Source organism: Nerophis lumbriciformis, linkage group LG03 (genome assembly GCF_033978685.3).
Source record: "Nerophis lumbriciformis linkage group LG03, RoL_Nlum_v2.1, whole genome shotgun sequence".
NCBI classification, from domain to species: domain Eukaryota; kingdom Metazoa; phylum Chordata; class Actinopteri; order Syngnathiformes; family Syngnathidae; genus Nerophis; species Nerophis lumbriciformis.
In genome coordinates, this window is record NC_084550.2 from 63147561 (window position 1) to 63171081 (window position 23521).

Genomic DNA, 23521 nt, shown 5'->3' on the forward strand with positions numbered 1-23521 from the left:
CGGAATAGGTTGATGAAAACCGTACTAATTACGGGAAAACCGGAGTAGTTGGCAGGTATGTATCTATTTATTAGCAACCTTTGGAAGCCTTTTGGTGTCATAAATCAGATATTTATGATAATAGCTTCAATAGAGGCAACTTGTTTTTCCACTCTACTGGCACTTTAAAGTGATGATCATAATGAAACCACCACTACCATCTGCGTCTTCACCGACTGCACCCTCGTCCGTGTCGGTGTCCTCATCGTCCTCTTCTTTGTCCTCATGGCTCTCGGGTGTCTGCAGGCTTGGACCCTCCTCCGCGGGCTCCTCTCCCGCCTCAGGGGAGCCTAAGTCCTCATCTGTCATTTGACCACATGACACAAGGGTCGTTTTGGGTTGGAAAGGCAGAAGATTCTTCACAAAGTCGTAGGCCGGGGTGAGCAGTGTTTAGGAAGGAGTGGGGGTTCAAGCACCTCCAGCATTCCGTGTGCTCAATTCCATCACCAGACACCAAACCAGGCGAAGCAAGCTCTATTTTTGTTTTAACCCCCAGAAAAAGACAGACAAAGAGGTGTACGGTTTGCCCGCCGAGGGAATCCACCCAGATCACCCGGAATGCATTTTAGAGAGAACACGTGTCTCGTGAAACAACCACACACGGACGTAGACCAGGCATAAACCAGATCATGGTGACGTAGAGCAGTATTTAAGTTGATTATTTCAACTGATTCAGGTCAGAGCAAGCAGTGAATCATGGTTAATGTCAACAACCTACACCAGAGCAGTAAACCAAGGCACAGACGTATTTTAATTAAGGATGTGCACCGATTAGCATCGTGACCACTCTGGTGCACTCTCAGGAGGAACAACCATCCATGTGGACATGATCACCCAAGAAGAAGAAGATGAGGGATAGGTGATGGCCAGCATTAGCCAGATGAACAGAAACCGACCACAAGCACGTGCGTGCAGGAAGATGTCATGCAGAATTCATGCACGCAGGATGTGGAGGTGAAGTCGGAGGCCATGGAGGACAAAGATGAGAGAGTCCGGCCAAAGAAGGCGACACTCACCCAGACTGTTGTTTTCCTTAATGCTTTTCTCTTGGAGCTGCTCTAAGCGCACTGTGGGCAAAAAATAAGCGTTGACTGGCTTGGTTGCCAGGGTAACCATGTTTACGGGATGTTTGATCGGCTGTTGAGTGTGTTAAGAGTTGGAGCAGGAAGGTCCGTGTGCGAGTACCCTGCAGGGCGGAGAGCCTCTCGTTGGTGAAGTCGTTGTCGGCCTGTAGAGCCTCAATGCGAGCCTGGAGAACCTGCTCCTTCTCCTCCATCTCCTCGATCCGCAGCTCCAGCGCTCGCTTCTCAGACGCCCCCCGCTGGGTCAGCTCCTCTTGGCGGCCCTCCGCTGCCTGCAGGAGGGGCACAGGTGGGCACAATAGTTGAGAAAAGGGATGATGGGGAGGGAAAAGTCCCGTAAAGCAGTAGACGGGGCAGAAGATAAAGGGGGAAGAATTAAAGCCCGGATGATACCAATTATTAGTGCATGTAACAATAAACGACGACTCAACTAAAACTTCAGGTGGTCAACGAAGACTCAACTAAAACTTCAGGTAGTCAACAATAAACGACGACTCAACTAAAACTTAAGGCGGTCAACGACGACTCAACTAAAACTCCAGGTAGTCAACAATAAAACGACGACTCAACTAAAACTTCAGGTAGTCAACAATAAACGACGACTCAACTAAAACTTCAGGTAGTCAACAATAAACGATGACTCAACTAAAACTTCAGGCGGTCAACAACGACTCAAATAAAACTTCAGGCAGTCAACAATAAACGATGACTCAACTAAAACTTCAGGTAGTCAACAATAAACGATGACTCAACTAAAACTTCAGGCGGTCAACAACGACTCAAATAAAACTTCAGGCAGTCAACAATAAACGACGACTCAACTAAAACTTCAGGATGTCAATGACGACTCAACTAAAACTCCAGGTAGTCAACAATAAACGACGACTCAACTAAAACTTCAGGATGTCAATGACGACTCAACTAAAACTTCAGGTAGTCAACAATAAACGACGACTCAACTAAAACTTCAGGAGGTCAATGACGACTCAACTAAAACTCCAGGTAGTCAAAAATAAACGACGACTCAACTAAAATTTCAGGTAGTCAACAATAAACGACGACTCAACTAAAACTTCAGGTGGTCAACGAAGACTCAACTAAAACTTCAGGTAGTCAACTATAAACGACGACTCAACTAAAAATTTAGGAGGTCAACGACGACTCAACTAAAACTTCAGGAGGTCAATGACGACTCAACTAAAACTTCAGGTAGTCAACAATAAACGACGACTCAACTAAAACTTCAGGTAGTCAACAATAAACGACGACTCAACTAAAACTTCAGGTAGTCAACAATAAACGATGACTCAACTAAAACTTCAGGCGGTCAACAATAAACGACGACTCAACTAAAACTTCAGGATGTCAATGACGACTCAACTAAAACTCCAGGTAGTCAACAATAAACGACGACTCAACTAAAACTTCAGGATGTCAATGACAACTCAACTAAAACTTCAGGTAGTCAACAATAAACGACGACTCAACTAAAACTTCAGGAGGTCAATGACGACTCAACTAAAACTCCAGGTAGTCAAAAATAGACGACGACTCAACTAAAACTTCAGGTAGTCAACAATAAACGACGACTCAACTAAAACTTCAGGATGTCAATGACGACTCAACTAAAACTTCAGGTAGTCGACAATAAACGACGACTCAACTAAAACTTCAGGAGGTCAATGACGACTCAACTAAAACTCCAGGTAGTCAAAAATAAACGACGACTAAACTAAAACTTCAGGTAGTGAACAATAAACGACGACTCAACTAAAACTTCAGGTGGTCAACGAAGACTCAACTAAAACTTCAGGTAGTCAACTATAAACGACGACTCAACTAAAAATTTAGGAGGTCAACGACGACTCAACTAAAACTTCAGGAGGTCAATGACGACTCAACTAAAACTACAGGTAGTCAACAATAAACGACGACTCAACTAAAACTTCAGGTAGTCAACAATAAACGACGACTCAACTAAAACTTCAGGCGGTCAACAACGACTCAAATAAAACTTCAGGCAGTCAACAATAAACGACGAATAAACTAAAACTTCAGGTAGTCAACAATAAACGATGACTCAACTAAAACTTCAGGCGGTCAACAACGACTCAAATAAAACTTCAGGCAGTCCACAATAAACGACGACTCAACTAAAACTTCAGGTAGTCAACAATAAACGATGACTCAACTAAAACTTCAGGCGGTCAACAACGACTCAAATAAAACTTCAGGCAGTCAACAATAAACGACGACTCAACTAAAACTTCAGGATGTCAATGACGACTCAACTAAAACTCCAGGTAGTCAACAATAAACGACGACTCAACTAAAACTTCAGGATGTCAATGACGACTCAACTAAAACTTCAGGTAGTCAACAATAACAGACGACTCAACTAAAACTTCAGGAGGTCAATGACGACTCAACTAAAACTCCAGGTAGTCAAAAATAAACGACGACTCAACTAAAATTTCAGGTAGTCAACAATAAACGACGACTCAACTAAAACTTCAGGTGGTCAACGAAGACTCAACTAAAACTTCAGGTAGTCAACTATAAACGACGACTCAACTAAAAATTTAGGAGGTCAACGACGACTCAACTAAAACTTCAGGAGGTCAATGACGACTCAACTAAAACTTCAGGTAGTCAACAATAAGCGACGACTCAACTAAAACTTCAGATAGTCAACAATAAACGACGACTCAACTAAAACTTCAGGTAGTCAACAATAAACGATGACTCAACTAAAACTTCAGGCGGTCAACAACGACTCAAATAAAACTTCAGGCAGTCAACAATAAACGACGACTCAACTAAAACTTCAGGATGTCAATGACGACTCAACTAAAACTCCAGGTAGTCAACAATAAACGACGACTCAACTAAAACTTCAGGTAGTCAACAATAAACGACGACTCAACTAAAACTTCAGGATGTCAATGACGACTCAACTAAAACTTCAGGTAGTCGACAATAAACGACGACTCAACTAAAACTTCAGGAGGTCAATGACGACTCAACTAAAACTCCAGGTAGTCAAAAATAAACGACGACTCAACTAAAACTTCAGGTAGTGAACAATAAACGACGACTCAACTAAAACTTCAGGTGGTCAACGAAGACTCAACTAAAACTTCAGGTAGTCAACTATAAACGACGACTCAACTAAAAATTTAGGAGGTCAACGACGACTCAACTAAAACTTCAGGAGGTCAATGACGACTCAACTAAAACTACAGGTAGTCAACAATAAACGACGACTCAACTAAAACTTCAGGTAGTCAACAATAAACGACGACTCAACTAAAACTTCAGGCGGTCAACAACGACTCAAATAAAACTTCAGGCAGTCAACAATAAACGACGACTAAACTAAAACTTCAGGTAGTCAACAATAAACGATGACTCAACTAAAACTTCAGGCGGTCAACAACGACTCAAATAAAACTTCAGGCAGTCAACAATAAACGACGACTCAACTAAAACTTCAGGATGTCAATGACGACTCAACTAAAACTCCAGGTAGTCAACAATAAACGACGACTCAACTAAAACTTCAGGATGTCAATGACGACTCAACTAAAACTTCAGGTAGTCAACAATAACCGACGACTCAACTAAAACTTCAGGAGGTCAATGACGACTCAACTAAAACTCCAGGTAGTCAAAAATAAACGACGACTCAACTAAAATTTCAGGTAGTCAACAATAAACGACGACTCAACTAAAACTTCAGGTGGTCAACGAAGACTCAACTAAAACTTCAGGTAGTCAACTATAAACGACGACTCAACTAAAAATTTAGGAGGTCAACGACGACTCAACTAAAACTTCAGGTAGTCAACAATAAACGACGACTCAACTAAAACTTCAGATAGTCAACAATAAACGACGACTCAACTAAAACTTCAGGTAGTCAACAACAAACGATGACTCAACTAAAACTTCAGGCGGTCAACAACGACTCAAATAAAACTTCAGGCAGTCAACAATAAACGACGACTCAACTAAAACTTCAGGATGTCAATGACGACTCAACTAAAACTCCAGGTAGTCAACAATAAACGACGACTCAACTAAAACTTCAGGTAGTCAACAATAAACGACGACTCAACTAAAACTTCAGGATGTCAATGACGACTCAACTAAAACTTCAGGTAGTCAAAAATAAACGACGACTCAACTAAAATTTCAGGTAGTCAACAATAAACGACGACTCAACTAAAACTTCAGGTGGTCAACGAAGACTCAACTAAAACTTCAGGTAGTCAACTATAAACGACGACTCAACTAAAAATTTAGGAGGTCAACGACGACTCAACTAAAACTTCAGGTAGTCAACAATAAACGACGACTCAACTAAAACTTCAGATAGTCAACAATAAACGACGACTCAACTAAAACTTCAGGTAGTCAACAACAAACGATGACTCAACTAAAACTTCAGGCGGTCAACAACGACTCAAATAAAACTTCAGGCAGTCAACAATAAACGACGACTCAACTAAAACTTCAGGATGTCAATGACGACTCAACTAAAACTCCAGGTAGTCAACAATAAACGACGACTCAACTAAAACTTCAGGTAGTCAACAATAAACGACGACTAAACTAAAACTTCAGGATGTCAATGACGACTCAACTAAAACTTCAGGTAGTCAACAATAAACGACGACTCAACTAAAACTTCAGGAGGTCAATGACGACTCAACTAAAACTCCAGGTAGTCAAAAATAAACGACGACTCAACTAAAACTTCAGGTAGTCAACAATAAACGACGACTCAACTAAAACTTCAGGATGTCAATGACGACTCAACTAAAACTTCAGGTAGTCAACAATAAACGACGACTCAACTAAAACTTCAGGAGGTCAATGACGACTCAACTAAAACTCCAGGTAGTCAAAAATAAACGACGACTCAACTAAAACTTCAGGTAGTCAACAATAAACGACGACTCAACTAAAACTTCAGGTGGTCAACGAAGACTCAACTAAAACTTCAGGTAGTCAACTATAAACGACGACTCAACTAAAAATTTAGGAGGTCAACGACGACTCAACTAAAACTTCAGGAGGTCAATGACGACTCAACTAAAACTCCAGGTAGTCAACAATAAACGACGACTCAACTAAAACTTCAGGTAGTCAACAATAAACGACGACTCAACTAAAACTTCAGGTAGTCAACAATAAACGACGACTCAACTAAAACTTCAGGATGTCAATGACGACTCAACTAAAACTCCAGGCAGTCAAAAATAAACGACAACTCAACTAAAACTTCAGGATGTCAATGACGACTCAACTAAAACTTCAGGTAGTCAACAATAAACGACGACTCAACTAAAAATTTAGGCAGTCAACGACGACTCAACTAAAACTTCAGGAGGTCAATGACGACTCAACTAAAACTCCAGGTAGTCAACAATAAACGACGACTCAACTAAAACTCCAGGTAGTCAACAATAAACGACGACTCAACTAAAACTTCAGGAGGTCAATGACGACTCAACTAAAACTCCAGGTAGTCAAAAATAAATGACGACTCAACTAAAACTTTAGGTAGTCAACAATAAACGACGACTCAACTAAAACTTCAGGTAGTCAACAATAAACGACGACTCAACTAAAACTTCAGGATGTCAATGACGACTCAACTAAAACTCCAGGTAGTCAAAAATAAACGACGACTCAACTAAAACTTCAGGATGTCAATGACGACTCAACTAAAACTTCAGGTAGTCAACTATAAATGACGACTCAACTAAAAATTTAGGAGGTCAACGGCGACTCAACTAAAACTTCAGGAGGTCAATGACGACTCAACTAAAACTCCAGGTAGTCAACAATAAACGACGACTCAACTAAAACTTCAGGTAGTCAACAATAAACGACGACTCAACTAAAACTTCAGGTGGTCAACGAAGACTCAACTAAAACTTCAGGTAGTCAACAATAAACGACGACTCAACTAAAACTTCAGGTAGTCAACAATAAACGACGACTCAACTAAAACTTCAGGTGGTCAACGAAGACTCAACTAAAACTTCAGGTAGTCAACAATAAACGACGACTCAACTAAAACTTCAGGTAGTCAACAATAAACGACGACTCAACTAAAACTTCAGGTAGTCAACAATAAACTATGACTCAACTAAAACTTCAGGTGGTCAACAATAGACGACGACTCAACTAAAACTTCAGGCGGTCAACAATAAACAACGACTCAACTAAAACTTCGGGAGGTCAACAATAAGCGATGACTCAACTAAAACCTCAGGAGGTCAACAACGACTCAACTAAAACTTCAAGAGGTCAATGACGACTCAACTAAAACTTCAGGAGGTCAATGACGACTCAACTAAAACTCCAGGTAGTCAACAATAAACGACGACTCAACTAAAACTTCAGGTAGTCAACAATAAACAACGACTCAACTAAAACTTCAGGTAGTCAACAATAAACGACGACTCAACTAAAACTTCAGGTAGTCAACAATAAACGACGACTCAACTAAAACTTCAGGTAGTCAACAATAAACGACGACTCAACTAAAACTTCAGGTAGTCAACAATAAACGACGACTCAACTAAAACTTCAGGTAGTCAACAATAAACGACGACTCAACTAAAACTTCAGGATGTCAATGACGACTCAACTAAAACTTCAGGTAGTCAACAATAAACGACGACTCAACTAAAACTTCAGGAGGTCAATGACGACTCAACTAAAACTCCAGGTAGTCAAAAATAAACGACGACTCAACTAAAACTTCAGGTAGTCAACAATAAACGACGACTCAACTAAAACTTCAGGTGGTCAACGAAGACTCAACTAAAACTTCAGGTAGTCAACTATAAACGACGACTCAACTAAAAATTTAGGAGGTCAACGACGACTCAACTAAAACTTCAGGAGGTCAATGACGACTCAACTAAAACTCCAGGTAGTCAACAATAAACGACGACTCAACTAAAACTTCAGGTAGTCAACAATAAACGACGACTCAACTAAAACTTCAGGTAGTCAACAATAAACGACGACTCAACTAAAACTTCAGGATGTCAATGACGACTCAACTAAAACTCCAGGCAGTCAAAAATAAACGACAACTCAACTAAAACTTCAGGATGTCAATGACGACTCAACTAAAACTTCAGGTAGTCAACAATAAACGACGACTCAACTAAAAATTTAGGCAGTCAACGACGACTCAACTAAAACTTCAGGAGGTCAATGACGACTCAACTAAAACTCCAGGTAGTCAACAATAAACGACTCAACTAAAACTCCAGGTAGTCAACAATAAACGACGACTCAACTAAAACTTCAGGAGGTCAATGACGACTCAACTAAAACTCCAGGTAGTCAAAAATAAATGATGACTCAACTAAAACTTCAGGTAGTCAACAATAAACGACGACTCAACTAAAACTTCAGGTAGTCAACAATAAACGACGACTCAACTAAAACTTCAGGATGTCAATGACGACTCAACTAAAACTCCAGGTAGTCAAAAATAAACGACGACTCAACTAAAACTTCAGGATGTCAATGACGACTCAACTAAAACTTCAGGTAGTCAACTATAAATGACGACTCAACTAAAAATTTAGGAGGTCAACGGCGACTCAACTAAAACTTCAGGAGGTCAATGACGACTCAACTAAAACTCCAGGTAGTCAACAATAAACGACGACTCAACTAAAACTTCAGGTAGTCAACAATAAACGACAACTCAACTAAAACTTCAGGTGGTCAACGAAGACTCAACTAAAACTTCAGGTAGTCAACAATAAACGACGACTCAACTAAAACTTCAGGTAGTCAACAATAAACGACGACTCAACTAAAACTTCAGGTGGTCAACGAAGACTCAACTAAAACTTCAGGTAGTCAACAATAAACGACGACTCAACTAAAACTTCAGGTAGTCAACAATAAACGACGACTCAACTAAAACTTCAGGTAGTCAACAATAAACAACGACTCAACTAAAACTTCGGGAGGTCAACAATAAGCGATGACTCAACTAAAACCTCAGGAGGTCAACAACGACTCAACTAAAACTTCAAGAGGTCAATGACGACTCAACTAAAACTTCAGGAGGTCAATGACGACTCAACTAAAACTCCAGGTAGTCAACAATAAACGATGACTCAACTAAAACTTCAGGCGGTCAACAACGACTCAACTAAAACTTCAGGCAGTCAACAATAAACGACGACTCAACTAAAACTTCAGGATGTCAATGACGACTCAACTAAAACTCCAGGTAGTCAAAAATAAACGACGACTCATCTAAAACTTCAGGTGGTCAACGAAGACTCAACTAAAACTTCAGGTAGTCAACAATAAACGACGACTCAACTAAAACTTCAGGTAGTCAACAATAAACGATGACTCAACTAAAACTTCAGGCGGTCAACAACGACTCAACTAAAACTTCAGGCAGTCAACAATAAACGACGACTCAACTAAAACTTCAGGATGTCAATGACGACTCAACTAAAACTTCAGGCAGTCAACAATAAACGACGACTCAACTAAAACTTCAGGATGTCAATGACGACTCAACTAAAACTTCAGGTAGTCAACAATAAACGACGACTCAACTAAAACTTCTGGAGGTCAATGACGACTCAACTAAAACTCCAGGTAGTCAAAAATAAACGACGACTCAACTAAAACTTCAGGTAGTCAACAATAAACGACGACTCAACTAAAACTTCAGGTGGTCAACGAAGACTCAACTAAAACTTCAGGTAGTCAACTATAAACGACGACTCAACTAAAAATTTAGGAGGTCAACGACGACTCAACTAAAACTTCAGGAGGTCAATGACGACTCAACTAAAACTCCAGGTAGTCAACAATAAACGACGACTCAACTAAAACTTCAGGTAGTCAACAATAAACGACGACTCAACTAAAACTTCAGGTAGTCAACAATAAACAACGACTCAACTAAAACTTCAGGTAGTCAACAATAAACGACGACTCAACTAAAACTTCAGGTAGTCAACAATAAACGACGACTCAACTAAAACTTCAGGTAGTCAACAATAAACGACGACTCAACTAAAACTTCAGGTAGTCAACAATAAACGACGACTCAACTAAAACTTCAGGATGTCAATGACGACTCAACTAAAACTCCAGGTAGTCAAAAATAAACGACGACTCAACTAAAACTTCAGGATGTCAATGACGACTCAACTAAAACTTCAGGTAGTCAACTATAAATGACGACTCAACTAAAAATTTAGGAGGTCAACGGCGACTCAACTAAAACTTCAGGAGGTCAATGACGACTTAACTAAAACTCCAGGTAGTCAACAATAAACGACGACTCAACTAAAACTTCGGGAGGTCAACAATAAGCGATGACTCAACTAAAACCTCAGGAGGTCAACAACGACTCAACTAAAACTTCAAGAGGTCAATGACGACTCAACTAAAACTTCAGGAGGTCAATGACGACTCAACTAAAACTCCAGGTAGTCAACAATAAACGACGACTCAACTAAAACTTCAGGTAGTCAACAATAAACGACGACTCAACTAAAACTTCAGGTAGTCAACAATAAACGACGACTCAACTAAAACTTCAGGTAGTCAACAATAAACGACGACTCAACTAAAACTTCAGGTAGTCAACAATAAACGACGACTCAACTAAAACTTCAGGTAGTCAACAATAAACGACGACTCAACTAAAACTTCAGGTAGTCAACAATAAACGACGACTCAACTAAAACTTCAGGATGTCAATGACGACTCAACTAAAACTCCAGGTAGTCAAAAATAAACGACGACTCAACTAAAACTTCAGGATGTCAATGACGACTCAACTAAAACTTCAGGTAGTCAACTATAAATGACGACTCAACTAAAAATTTAGGAGGTCAACGGCGACTCAACTAAAACTTCAGGAGGTCAATGACGACTCAACTAAAACTCCAGGTAGTCAACAATAAACGACGACTCAACTAAAACTTCAGGTAGTCAACAATAAACGACGACTCAACTAAAACTTCAGGTGGTCAACGAAGACTCAACTAAAACTTCAGGTAGTCAACAATAAACGACGACTCAACTAAAACTTCAGGTAGTCAACAATAAACGACGACTCAACTAAAACTTCAGGTAGTCAACAATAAACAACGACTCAACTAAAACTTCGGGAGGTCAACAATAAGCGATGACTCAACTAAAACCTCAGGAGGTCAACAACGACTCAACTAAAACTTCAAGAGGTCAATGACGACTCAACTAAAACTTCAGGAGGTCAATGACGACTCAACTAAAACTCCAGGTAGTCAACAATAAACGACGACTCAACTAAAACTTCAGGCGGTCAACAATAAACGACGACTCAACTAAAACTTCAGGCGGTCAACAATAAACGACGACTCAACTAAAACTTCAGGCAGTCAACAATAAACGACGACTCAACTAAAACTTCAGGATGTCAATGACGACTCAACTAAAACTCGAGGTAGTCAACAATAAACGACGACTCAACTAAAACTTCAGGTAGTCAACAATAAACGACGACTCAACTAAAACTTCAGGATGTCAATGACGACTCAACTAAAACTTCAGGTAGTCAACAATAAACGACGACTCAACTAAAACTTCAGGAGGTCAATGACGACTCAACTAAAACTCCAGGTAGTCAAAAATAAATGACGACTCAACTAAAACTTCAGGTAGTCAACAATAAACGACGACTCAACTAAAACTTCAGGTAGTCAACAATAAACGACGACTCAACTAAAACTTAAGGCGGTCAACGACGACTCAACTAAAACTCCAGGTAGTCAACAATAAAACGACGACTCAACTAAAACTTCAGGTGGTCAACAATAAAACGACGACTCAACTAAAACTTAAGGCGGTCAACGACGACTCAACTAAAACTCCAGGTAGTCAACAATAAAACGACGACTCAACTAAAACTCCAGGTAGTCAACAATAAACGACGACTCAACTAAAACTTCAGGTAGTCAACAATAAACGACGACTCAACTAAAACTTCAGGATGTCAATGACGACTCAACTAAAACTTCAGGTAGTCAACAATAAACGACGACTCAACTAAAACTTCAGGAGGTCAATGACGACTCAACTAAAACTCCAGGTAGTCAAAAATAAATGACTCCTCAACTAAAACTTCAGGTAGTCAACAATAAACGACGACTCAACTAAAACTTCAGGTAGTCAACAATAAACGACGACTCAACTAAAACTTAAGGCAGTCAACGACGACTCAACTAAAACTCCAGGTAGTCAACAATAAACGACGACTCAACTAAAACTTCAGGTAGTCAACAATAAACGATGATTCAACTAAAACTTCAGGCGGTCAACAACGACTCAACTAAAACTTCAGGCAGTCAACAATAAACGACGACTCAACTAAAACTTCAGGATGTCAATGACGACTCAACTAAAACTTCAGGCAGTCAACAATAAACGACGACTCAACTAAAACTTCAGGATGTCAATGACGACTCAACTAAAACTTCAGGTAGTCAACAATAAACGACGACTCAACTAAAACTTCAGGAGGTCAATGACGACTCAACTAAAACTCCAGGTAGTCAAAAATAAACGACGACTCAACTAAAACTTCAGGTAGTCAACAATAAACGACGACTCAACTAAAACTTCAGGTGGTCAACGAAGACTCAACTAAAACTTCAGGTAGTCAACTATAAACGACGACTCAACTAAAAATTTAGGAGGTCAAAGACGACTCAACTAAAACTTCAGGAGGTCAATGACGACTCAACTAAAACTCCAGGTAGTCAACAATAAACGACGACTCAACTAAAACTTCAGGTAGTCAACAATAAACGACGACTCAACTAAAACTTCAGGTAGTCAACAATAAACGACGACTCAACTAAAACTTCAGGTAGTCAACAATAAACGACGACTCAACTAAAACTTCAGGTAGTCAACAATAAACGACGACTCAACTAAAACTTCAGGTAGTCAACAATAAACGACGACTCAACTAAAAATTTAGGAGGTCAACGGCGACTCAACTAAAACTTCAGGAGGTCAATGACGACTCAACTAAAACTCCAGGTAGTCAACAATAAACGACGACTAAACTAAAACTTCAGGTGGTCAACGAAGACTCAACTAAAACTTCAGGTAGTCAACAATAAACGACGACTCAACTAAAACTTCAGGTAGTCAACAATAAACGACGACTCAACTAAAACTTCAGGTGGTCAACGAAGACTCAACTAAAACTTCAGGTAGTCAACAATAAACGACGACTCAACTAAAACTTCAGGTAGTCAACAATAAACGACGACTCAACTAAAACTTCAGGTAGTCAACAATAAACTATGACTCAACTAAAACTTCAGGTGGTCAACAATAGACGACGACTCAACTAAAACTTCAGGCGGTCAACAATAAACAACGACTCAACTAAAACTTCGGGAGGTCAACAATAAGCGATGACTCAACTAAAACCTCAGGAGGTCAACAACGACTCAACTAAAACTTCAAGAGGTCAATGACGACTCAACTAAAACTTCAGGAGGTCAATGACGACTCAACTAAAACTCCAGGTAGTCAACAATAAACGACGACTCAACTAAAACTTCAGGAGGTCAACGAAGACTCAACTAAAACTTCAGGCGGTCAACAATAAACGACGAGAACTAAAACTGACGACTCAACTAAAACTTCAGGTGGTCAACAATAAACGACGACTCAACTAAAACTTCAGGAGGTCAACAATAAATGACGACTCAACTAAAACTTCAGGAGGTCAACGACGACTCAACTAAAACTTCAGGTGGTCAATGACGACTCAACTAAAACTTCAGGAGGTCAACAATAAATGACGACTCAACTAAAACTTCAGGAGGTCAACGACGACTCAACTAAAACTTCAGGAGGTCAACAATAAACGACGACTCAACTAAAACTTCAGGAGGTCAACAATAAATGACGACTCAACTAAAACTTCAGGAGGTCAACGACGACTCAACTAAAACTTCAGGTGGTCAATGACGACTCAACTAAAACTTCAGGAGGTCAACAATAAATGACGACTCAACTAAAACTTCAGGAGGTCAACGACGACTCAACTAAAACTTCAGGAGGTCAACAATAAATGACGACTCAACTAAAACTTCAGGAGGTCAACGACGACTCAACTAAAACTTCAGGTGGTCAATGACGACTCAACTAAAACTTCAGGCGGTCAACAAAAAACGACGACTCAACTAAAACACCAACTTTCATGGTCAGGTAGGTCCACTAATTGGAGCAGCACTTTCCTGAACAGTATTGTAACTAATCCAACTTCAGAGACCTAAGTTAGATCTTCCAGTGTCTGGCCAAATTACTGCAAGGCAGTTGAGTTGAGTGGCAGCCCACCTTTATTTTGTCTGTAAGCTCTTTGATTTCATTGACTGCAGCGTTGTACTTGTTGGCCAGCTCCCTCAGCTCCTCCTGGCTCCTCTCAGACATTTCCTTCAGGTGGGTGCACTCGTCTTCCGTGTTGCTCAGCGAGCGCTGCGGGGGCCAGAAGTCAAACATCTCCATCTTTCCCAGCCAACATCAGAAGACCACAAATTGATTCCGGCAATCGTGTGTAGGTCCCACCTCCACCTCCGACAGCTTTCTGACCACCTCGATCTTCTCCTGCAGGACTCTCCTGAGAGACTCTTTGGCCGTGGTCTCATAGTTGTGTTTATCGTCCTGGAGAGCAAGGAGCTCTTTCCGAATGCCGTCCTCTGTCTGGGACTGAGAGGAACATGCATGGACAAGTAAGTGTTACTGGTTCAAAAGGTCTGGGTGAAGAGTGTGCCTCACCTTTGAGTAAGCCTGCAGTTGACTGCCCATCACCTCCAGTCTGGACAGCAAACGGTCTTCATCAATCAGAGCCTGATGAAGAAATATGCTCAGTTCACGGCTTCCGCAAAAAAACCTTCCTGTTATTCAAGTTCTTTTTCCGACCTGCCAGCTGCTCTCCGAGGCCTCCTGAGTGTTGACGAGCAGACGCTGCAGAGTGGCGAGCTTCTGCTCCAACATCTGCTCCCTGTGTAAGGCCTCCTGTCAGACAAAGGGACGGGATCGATACCATTAGTCATGGAGAATTTGATGCGCGTGTCTTCTAACGTGGTTCAACGGTTTGGGGTGTCATTGTACGGGACTACCAGCGGGTGTCGCTGTGTTACCTGTAGATACTGGGAGAGCTGGAAGAGTTCCTGAGAATACATACTGGGAGTGTTGGCTGCAACCTACAAGAGACACGCATAAATAGAGTTTGGTGAAAAAATTAACCGTTTGGATTGTTGGAGGGCAAAAATTAGAATAAATAAACCCATTTATACGGAGATTTATTTGTGTCATTATTACAAAAGCTTTTCTTTTTTTCCCACCGAATTTATGCAAATTAATTGCAAAACGCACTATTGAAATGGCTTAGTTTAATATTATTCTCCCACTTTTATGGTATTTTAGAAGGCCTTTACACGCACGAAAACTCACCAATTTTTGCAAGCATGTCCGATCCGGCATATTTTAGGGGTCCAGAACCCAAACTTCAAAAATTGGCTGTCTCGTTCAGTGGTTCTTAACCTGAGTTCGATCGAACCCTAGGGGTTCGGTGAGTCGGCCTCAGGGGTTCGGCGGAGGTCAAAACACACCCGACTCATCGTGTAAATACAAACTTCTCCCTATCGCCGTATTACGGATACGACAACAGCAGAAGTCAGACTGGTTTGCAGGTGTGTAATTTGTTGTGAGTTTAGTTGGTTTTGTTCTTTGAACAAGGTGATGTTCATGCACGGTTCATTTTATGCACCAGTAAAAAAAACATGGTAACACTTTAGTATGGGGAACATATTCACCAATAATTAGTTGCTTATGCAAATTAGTAACATAATGGCTCTTAACTAGTCATTATTAAGTACTTATTATTGCCTTGTTCGGCATGGCCTTATTATAACCCTAAGACAGGGTTAGCTTGGTCCAAAGTGTTTAGCCAAAGGTTCCCTCCCTGGTGGTCTAGTGGTTAGGATTCGGCGCTCTCACCGCCGCGGCCCGGGTTCGATTCCCGGTCTGGGAACCAGAAGGGGGAATTGTCGGAGGCAGATATTTACATATATCCGTATTTAAGTGTTACTTCTTTAACTTCATAATCATATTACAAAACAGCTGGTGTTTTTCTTCTAATTGTGGTCTTTTGGTTGTCTGCAAATACTGTGTGCTAACCTTGGGTATGGAATGTAAGAAAGAGAGATATTCCTTGGGCATGTGTTTAGGCTGGAAAGACAAGACAACGAGGGTGGGAGGGAGAGAGACTTTATAGAAGAGAAGGTTTCCATTTTTTAGGGCAGACCATCTTAGCTGCGCGATTGAATGTTCTATGCTGGACTGGTCTCATTATATTTACAAAGTTTTGCAAATACATTACAAAATACCTATTCTGTCTCTGGTGGTTCTTCTACTCAGCTTTAAGTGTCGTAAAGAGCTTGGGAGCGACGACCAGAAACTTGAATTCCCTGGGAGGAACAACTGGTCCAAACGCAACACCCTCTAACCTTGGCCCTAACCCTAACCAAATAACTCTAAATTAATTCTTTATTACTTAGAATATGTTCCCTTAGTGTCCAAATAATTAGTTGCTTATTAAAATGCAAATTAGTAACATAATGGCTCTTAACTAGTCATTATTAAGTACTTATTAATGCCTTATTCTGCATGGCCTTATTATAACCCTAACCCTCTAACCCTAATCAAATAACTCTAAATTAAGTCTTTATTACTTAGAATATGTTCCCCTAGTGTCCAAATAACTCTAAATTAAGTCTTTATTACTTAGAATATGTTCCCCTAGTGTCCAAATAACTCTAAATTAAGTCTTTATTACTTAGAATATGTTCCCCTAGTGTCCAAATAACTCTAAATTAAGTCTTTATTACTTGGAATATGTTCCCCTAGTGTCCAAATAACTCTAAATTAAGTATTTGTTACTTAGAATATGTTCCCCTAGTGTCCAAATAACTCTAAATTAAGTCTTTATTACTTAGAATATGTTCCCCTAGTGTCCAAATAACTCTAAATTAAGTATTTGTTACTTAGAATATGTTCCCCTAGTGTCCAAATAACTCTAAATTAAGTCTTTATTACTTAGAATATGTTCCCCTAGTGTCCAAATAACTCTAAATTAAGTATTTGTTACTTAGAATATGTTTCCCTAATGTCCAAAAAACTCTAAATGAAGTCTTTATTATTTAAAATATGTTCCCCTAGTGTCCAAATAACTCTAAATTAAGTATTTGTTACTTAGAATATGTTCCCCTAGTGTCCAAATAACTCTAAATTAAGTCTTTATTACTTAGAATATGTTCCCCTAGTGTCCAAATAACTCTAAATTAAGTATTTGTTACTTAGAATATGTTTCCCTAATGTCCAAAAAACTCTAAATGAAGTCTTTGTTACTTAGAATATGTTCCCCATACTAAAGTGTTACCAAAAACATATAACTTTGTCTTGAATTTGAATTTTTTTTAAATGTATTTTTCTCTAAAGGAGGGTTGGGTGAATCCGCATATGAAACTGGTGGGGTTCGGTACCTCCAACAAGGTTAAGAACCACTGGTCTAGGGCCTCCTTTAAAATTAAAAAAATTGGGCCCCTCGCTCCTGTTTCACGTATCGTCACAAAAATCGCCAGTGGCGTCCTTAATGACAGGACGCATGTAAAAGTCTCAAGAACCCATATTTGAAAACCAACAGGAAGTCAGCCATCTTGGTTTCCGTCGGCCATTTTTAGGCCAAAAACAGGGGTCATACTTCAAAGAGCTCCTTCTAGGGACTTTGACCAAACGAGTTGCCTTTAAAATGAAACATACTAGACAGATAAGCTATGATAAACTGCGAAGGGATTTTGCCATCGCCTTAGAATGTGGGCGTGGCATGGCGCCAAACTGTGATCCGATGGCTCGGCACAAAACTTTAAGCGTTTATAACTCGGCTCCACAAACTCAGATCCTGATCAGAATTGGTACAAATGATGATTGTGACACCGCAAAGTGTAAGATGGGTCAGTGCATATTAGTGCACATTCGTGGTGGGCGGAGCCTGGTGGCACAAACTGGCCCTTGCCATCAACCATCAAACTGTCATTACTTCACTTTTGATGATAAGATTTCCTTCCAAACTGATATTGTTGGGGTCTGATCATGACTAGTCGATATCGACACCAACATAGCTTCATTTTGTTAGAACATTATAACTGTCGTAACTTCTTTCGACATGCAACAATCTTCTTGAACTTGTGTGATTTATTTTTATTCCATATTTGTTTCCACTACCGCAGCTTAAATTGGAGTCCTTAATCTCGTTATATGCAAATAAAATGACAATATATTCCATTCTATTCTATTTTTTTCCCCAATGGTGGGTCGGGGCATTGGGAAGGACTTGACTGTCATGCTTGTTGTCCGCCGGCTCACGCAAAACCCGAGTTCCATGGTGGTGCAAGGGCCCTGATGCTTTTATTTGTCTCTGTATTGTGTAGATATAATTATATGCTTTTACTTGTAATTGTATTGAGTTTGTGGACCCCAGGAAGACTAGTGGGTTGTCGTGGCAACCAGCTAATGGGGATCCTTAATAAAAATCAAATCAAATCAACGCTGCTTGCAGCTTAAATTAAAGTTCAAATTTTGTGAATGGATTTTTTATTTTAATTAAATTAAGCTGACAATGTTAGTGAATTAAAAAATTGTACGCAAAATTTGTGTTTAAAAAATCATTAAAAAACTGTTTTAAAAATCAGTGTAAAAAAATTCTGTGCAGAAAAAATATTGGTTGTTTTAAAAAAAAAATAGCTACTAATATTTCATCTATCTTCTTCTGCTTATTTGAGGTCGGATTAAGGGGGCATCCTCTCCCCAGCCACTTCGTCCAGCCCCTCCAGGGGGATCACGGGGTGTTCCCAGGCCAGCTGGGAGACATACTAACCAACCAATATTTATGCACTGAATTTTATGCTATTCATTTTTTTTTATACACTGAAACTTTTTTTATACACCAAATTTTAAAACTGAATCTTTAAACACAGAAATTTTGTTCACAAAATTTGATTTAATGAGTTCGTCAGCATAATTTGAACAATTCAGTTGAAAATGTTTAAACGCAAAAAAATCAGTTAGCATAAAGTCAGCCTTCAAAAAGAGTTTTTGCAACAAAGACACAAATTAACCTCCATGCATTTGCAACACCAGATTAAATATTAAAAGAAATGTAACGGAACGTCAATACCACAAAAGAGGCCTTCATTTAAAACCCGACTCTACATTTTCAACTTTAATTAACAGAAAAAGCCAGTGTGTGTGTAACTCAATTGAGAGCTGAGGGAGCGTGGGACCTAACGACACTTAATTATGTTAGAGAAGTGGCTCAAAATGTAGTCACATACACACACACACACACACGCACACGCACATTCCTTTGACAGGTTACACTGAGGCGCTGTTGTTCTGACTGTTAGAGACACAGAACAGAACACCCAAGCTTTATCGCTCTTCTTGCGGACAAAAACTCTAAGTGCCAACGTTTACAGCCTAAGAGGACGAAGAAGGACGTTTTCACACTCTCACTTAATCCAGTAAACATAAAGAGGACATCTTGTTAGGAATGTTGCTATAAAGGCTGGCTTTCCTCAGCATGGCGAGGTCATGGCCCTCAGACCCAAGACAGGAAAAAGGGAGAAGAGCTATCGTTTCAGCAAGTGTTTTCATCTGAGAGACGTTATGTGGCAAACCACACATTCCTCTGGTCAGCTGACTACTCCGGTCCGTGGAACACAGACGGAGGGAGAACGCATCATCACATCAGGCACATTCTGTCCTTACCTTGTCTACAGGCAGCGGCAGCGGCGCCTGGATGACACTGCAAGAAAGGAGCAAACTTGGTCACCGAGAAAACAGAACGGAGGAAAGACTCAAAGAAAATGACAATTTCAATGTTTTTGTGTGCTCGCATATCCATACGCCTTCTCTGCAGACCAGCTCTAAAGTATTCATGTGTGTGGAGTCTGCCGAGACCAGTGCTTTTCAACCACTGTGCTGCGGCACACTCTGCCGTGAGATACAGTTCGGTGTGCCGAGGGAGATTATGTCATTTTCACCTAAAATTATAATCCGCAAATAATGTGCTGTCTAGAGCTCGGCAGAGTAACCGTGTAATACTCTTCCATATCAGTAGGTGGCAGCAAGTAGCTAATTGCTTTGTAGATGTCGGGAACACGCCGTGTGAGACGACGATGGTTTGCCGTGATCGCAACATGCAGACGACAGCGGGAGGCAGCGTGCAGGTAAAAAAGGTATCTAATGGTTAAATCAAAAATAAACAAAATGTGAGTGCTCCGAAGAAAAGGCACTGAAGCTTAGAGAAGGCTACGCAAAACGAAACTGAACTGGCTGCAAAGTAAAGAATAACAGAATGCTGGACGACAGCAAAGACTTACACAGTGTGGAGCAAAGACGGCGTCCACAAAGTACATCCGAACATGACATGACAATCAACAATGTCCTCACACAGAAGGATATCATCCACACAACTTAAATAGTAGGGGTGTGGGGAAAAAAATTGATTCGAATTCAAATCGCGATTCTCACGTTGTACGAAAAGGCACTGAAGCTTAGTGAAGGCTATGCAAAACGAAACTGAACTGGCTGCAAAGTAAAGAATAACAGAATGCTGGACGACAGCAAAGACTTACACGGTGTGGAGCAAAGACGGCGTCCACAAAGTACATCCGAACGTGACATGACAATCAACAATGTCCTCACACAGAAGGATATCATCCGCACAACTTAAATAGTAGGGGTGTGGGGAAAAAAATTGATTCGAATTCAAATCGCGATTCTCACGTTGTACGATTCAGTATCGATTCTCATTTTACAAAAATCAAATTTTTATTTTTTTTGAATTAATCAATCCAACAAAACAATACACATCAATACCATAACAATGCAATCCAATTCCAAAACCAAACCCGACCCAGCAACACTCAGAACTGCAATAAACAGAGCAATTGAGAGGAGACACAAACACCACACAGAACAAACCAAAAGTAGCGAAACAAAAATGAATATTATCAACAACAGTATCAATATTAGTTACAATTTCAACATAGCAGTGATTAAAAATCCCTCATTGACATTATCATTAGACATTTATAAAAAAATAAAAAAGAACAATAGTGTCACAGTGGCTTACACTTGCATCGCATCTCATAAGCTTGACAACACACTGTGTCCAATATTTTCACAAAGATAAAATAAGTCATATTTTTGGTTCATTTAATAGTTAAAACAAATGTACAGTATTGCAAGCAGTTGATAAAACATTGTCCTTTACAATTATAAAAGCTTTTTACTCTGCTTGCATGTCAGCAGACTGGGGGTAGATCCTGCTGAAATCCTATGTATTGAATGAATAGACAATCATGTTGAATCGGGGAAAAAAATCGTTTTAGAATCGAGAATCGCGTTGTATCGAAAAAAATCGATTTAAAATCGAATCGTGACCCCAAGAATCGATATTGAATCGAATCGTGGGACACCCAAAGATTCGCAGCCCTATTAAATAGCCTTGATTGACATGAAACCGCTACAGGAAAATACCAACAAAACAGGAAAAGCCACCAAAATAGGAGCGCGAAACAAGAAGTAAAACACTACACACAGGAAAACACCGCAAAAGTCAAGATAAGTCACGGCGTGATGTGACAGGTGGTGGCAGTACACCTACTTTGAGACAAGAGCTATATTGATGCATGCCTGGTTATGGTTTGAATTAATATCCAATAATAGCGAGAACTACTTTATCAGCTGCTGCACTGCAAAAACTGAAATCTAAGTAAGATGAAATAGCTCAAATAAGGGTGACATTTGCTTATTTTCTGTCTGATAAGATAATTCTTCTCACTAAACAGATTTTATGCTAGTGTTTTACTTGTTTTAAGTGTTTTGGTCCTAAATGCCCCACCCGATCCTTAAGATCAGCCGATCAGCTGCTGTTGACGGTCCCTGACACAAGGCTGAAGCTTAGAGGTGACAGAGCTTTCGCCGTTGCTGCTCCCAAGCTCTGGAACGACCTACCTCTGAGTATTAGACAAGCCTCCTCTCTTCCTGTTTTTAAATCTCTCTTAAAAACATACTTTTATTCCATGGCTTTTAACACTGAGTGATATCCATCCTGCAATGGCGCCCCATAATACACCTGCTGTGAACCTGTTTTTATGTTTTTATTTATTCAATTTTATTTATTTATTTTTTTATCGTGTTCGGTTTGTGTTGTGTTGTGTTTGCTCGGTACTCGTATTACCTTTTAACCTGCCCAGTGTACAGCACTTTGGCTACCCCTGTGGTAAATTTTAAATGTGCTTTATAAATAAAGTTGATTTGATTTGAAATGATCTCAGTAAGATATTACAGCTTGTTGCTGAGATTTGATGACCTATATTGAGTAAAACATGCTTGAAACTAGAATATCAAGTGTTGCAAAGCTGTGTCATCAACACTCATAAGTATAAAACTACTTTTTAAAGTAATAATTTCTTATTTCAAGCATGAAAAAAAAAATCATGACTGACACAATTGTGTCTCATATTAAAACAGATGACAGCCAAATGGACTTTGCTGTTTTATTTTCAATGAAACAATAGAAAATATGCACTCATATAATAGTACAGTTGTCATTAGTGGGAATATACTTATTTTAAGGTATTTTCGGTTCATTGAGGTTAGCTAATTTTACTTGTTTTGGAAAGTCTTGACAAGCCAAATTTTCTTGTTCTATTGGCAGATCATTTTGCTTAGTTCAAATAAAATACCCCTCATTTTTGTATTTTTTTTCTTGTTTTTGAACACTGACTTTTTGCAGTGCATGAACTTCAAGAGGTATCCAGGAGATCGCAAGAAGCCGCTGCCTGACCAGGGTTCAGAAAATCTGCAGAGACTCCTTCCACACCCACCTGAAATGGTTTTCCAACAGTCTTGAAGGAGTTATCTCATCAAGAGTGTGCAAAGCAATAATCAGAGCAGTGTGGCTATTTTGAAGAAACTAGAATATAAAACATGTTTTCAGTTATTTCACCTTTATTTGTTAAGTACATAACTCCACATGTTCATTCATAGTTTTGATGTGACAATCTACAATGTAAATAGTCGTGAAAATAAAGAAAACGGATTGAATGAGAAGGTGTGTCCAAACTTTTGGCCTTTACTGTACATATATTGTATGTATTTATTTATTTTACTAGTTGCGGGAACAGCATTTGCTGTATTTATGTTTACTTCTGTCAATTGTATGTCTGTAAAAATCCAGTAAA

The 23521-nt window shown here is 39.6% G+C and overlaps 1 protein-coding gene and 1 non-coding gene across 8 annotated transcripts in view; one reads left to right on the forward strand and one right to left on the reverse strand.

Annotated features, from left to right (window-relative positions):
* slmapa (sarcolemma associated protein a) overlaps positions 1-23521 on the reverse strand; it is a 189457-nt gene that overhangs the window by 62859 nt on the left and 103077 nt on the right. For 5 of the 7 annotated variants that reach the window (XM_061940963.2, XM_061940945.2, XM_061940937.2 and 2 more), the window contains exons 4-12: positions 20037-20073; positions 15350-15412; positions 15129-15224; positions 14985-15056; positions 14775-14915; positions 14547-14684; positions 1225-1393; positions 1056-1106; positions 198-341 (exon numbers count right to left, since the gene is read on the reverse strand). In XM_061940963.2, coding sequence (XP_061796947.2) covers positions 198-341; positions 1056-1106; positions 1225-1393; positions 14547-14684; positions 14775-14915; positions 14985-15056; positions 15129-15224; positions 15350-15412; positions 20037-20073 — 911 coding nt within the window. The remainder of the gene's footprint in view (positions 1-197; positions 342-1055; positions 1107-1224; positions 1394-14546; positions 14685-14774; positions 14916-14984; positions 15057-15128; positions 15225-15349; positions 15413-20036; positions 20074-23521) is intronic. The other 2 variants (XM_061940986.2, XM_061940978.2) reach the window with 1 other exon arrangement.
* trnae-cuc (transfer RNA glutamic acid (anticodon CUC)) lies at positions 16171-16242 on the forward strand. Its single transcript has one exon. It is a non-coding gene; the product is annotated as a tRNA-Glu (tRNA).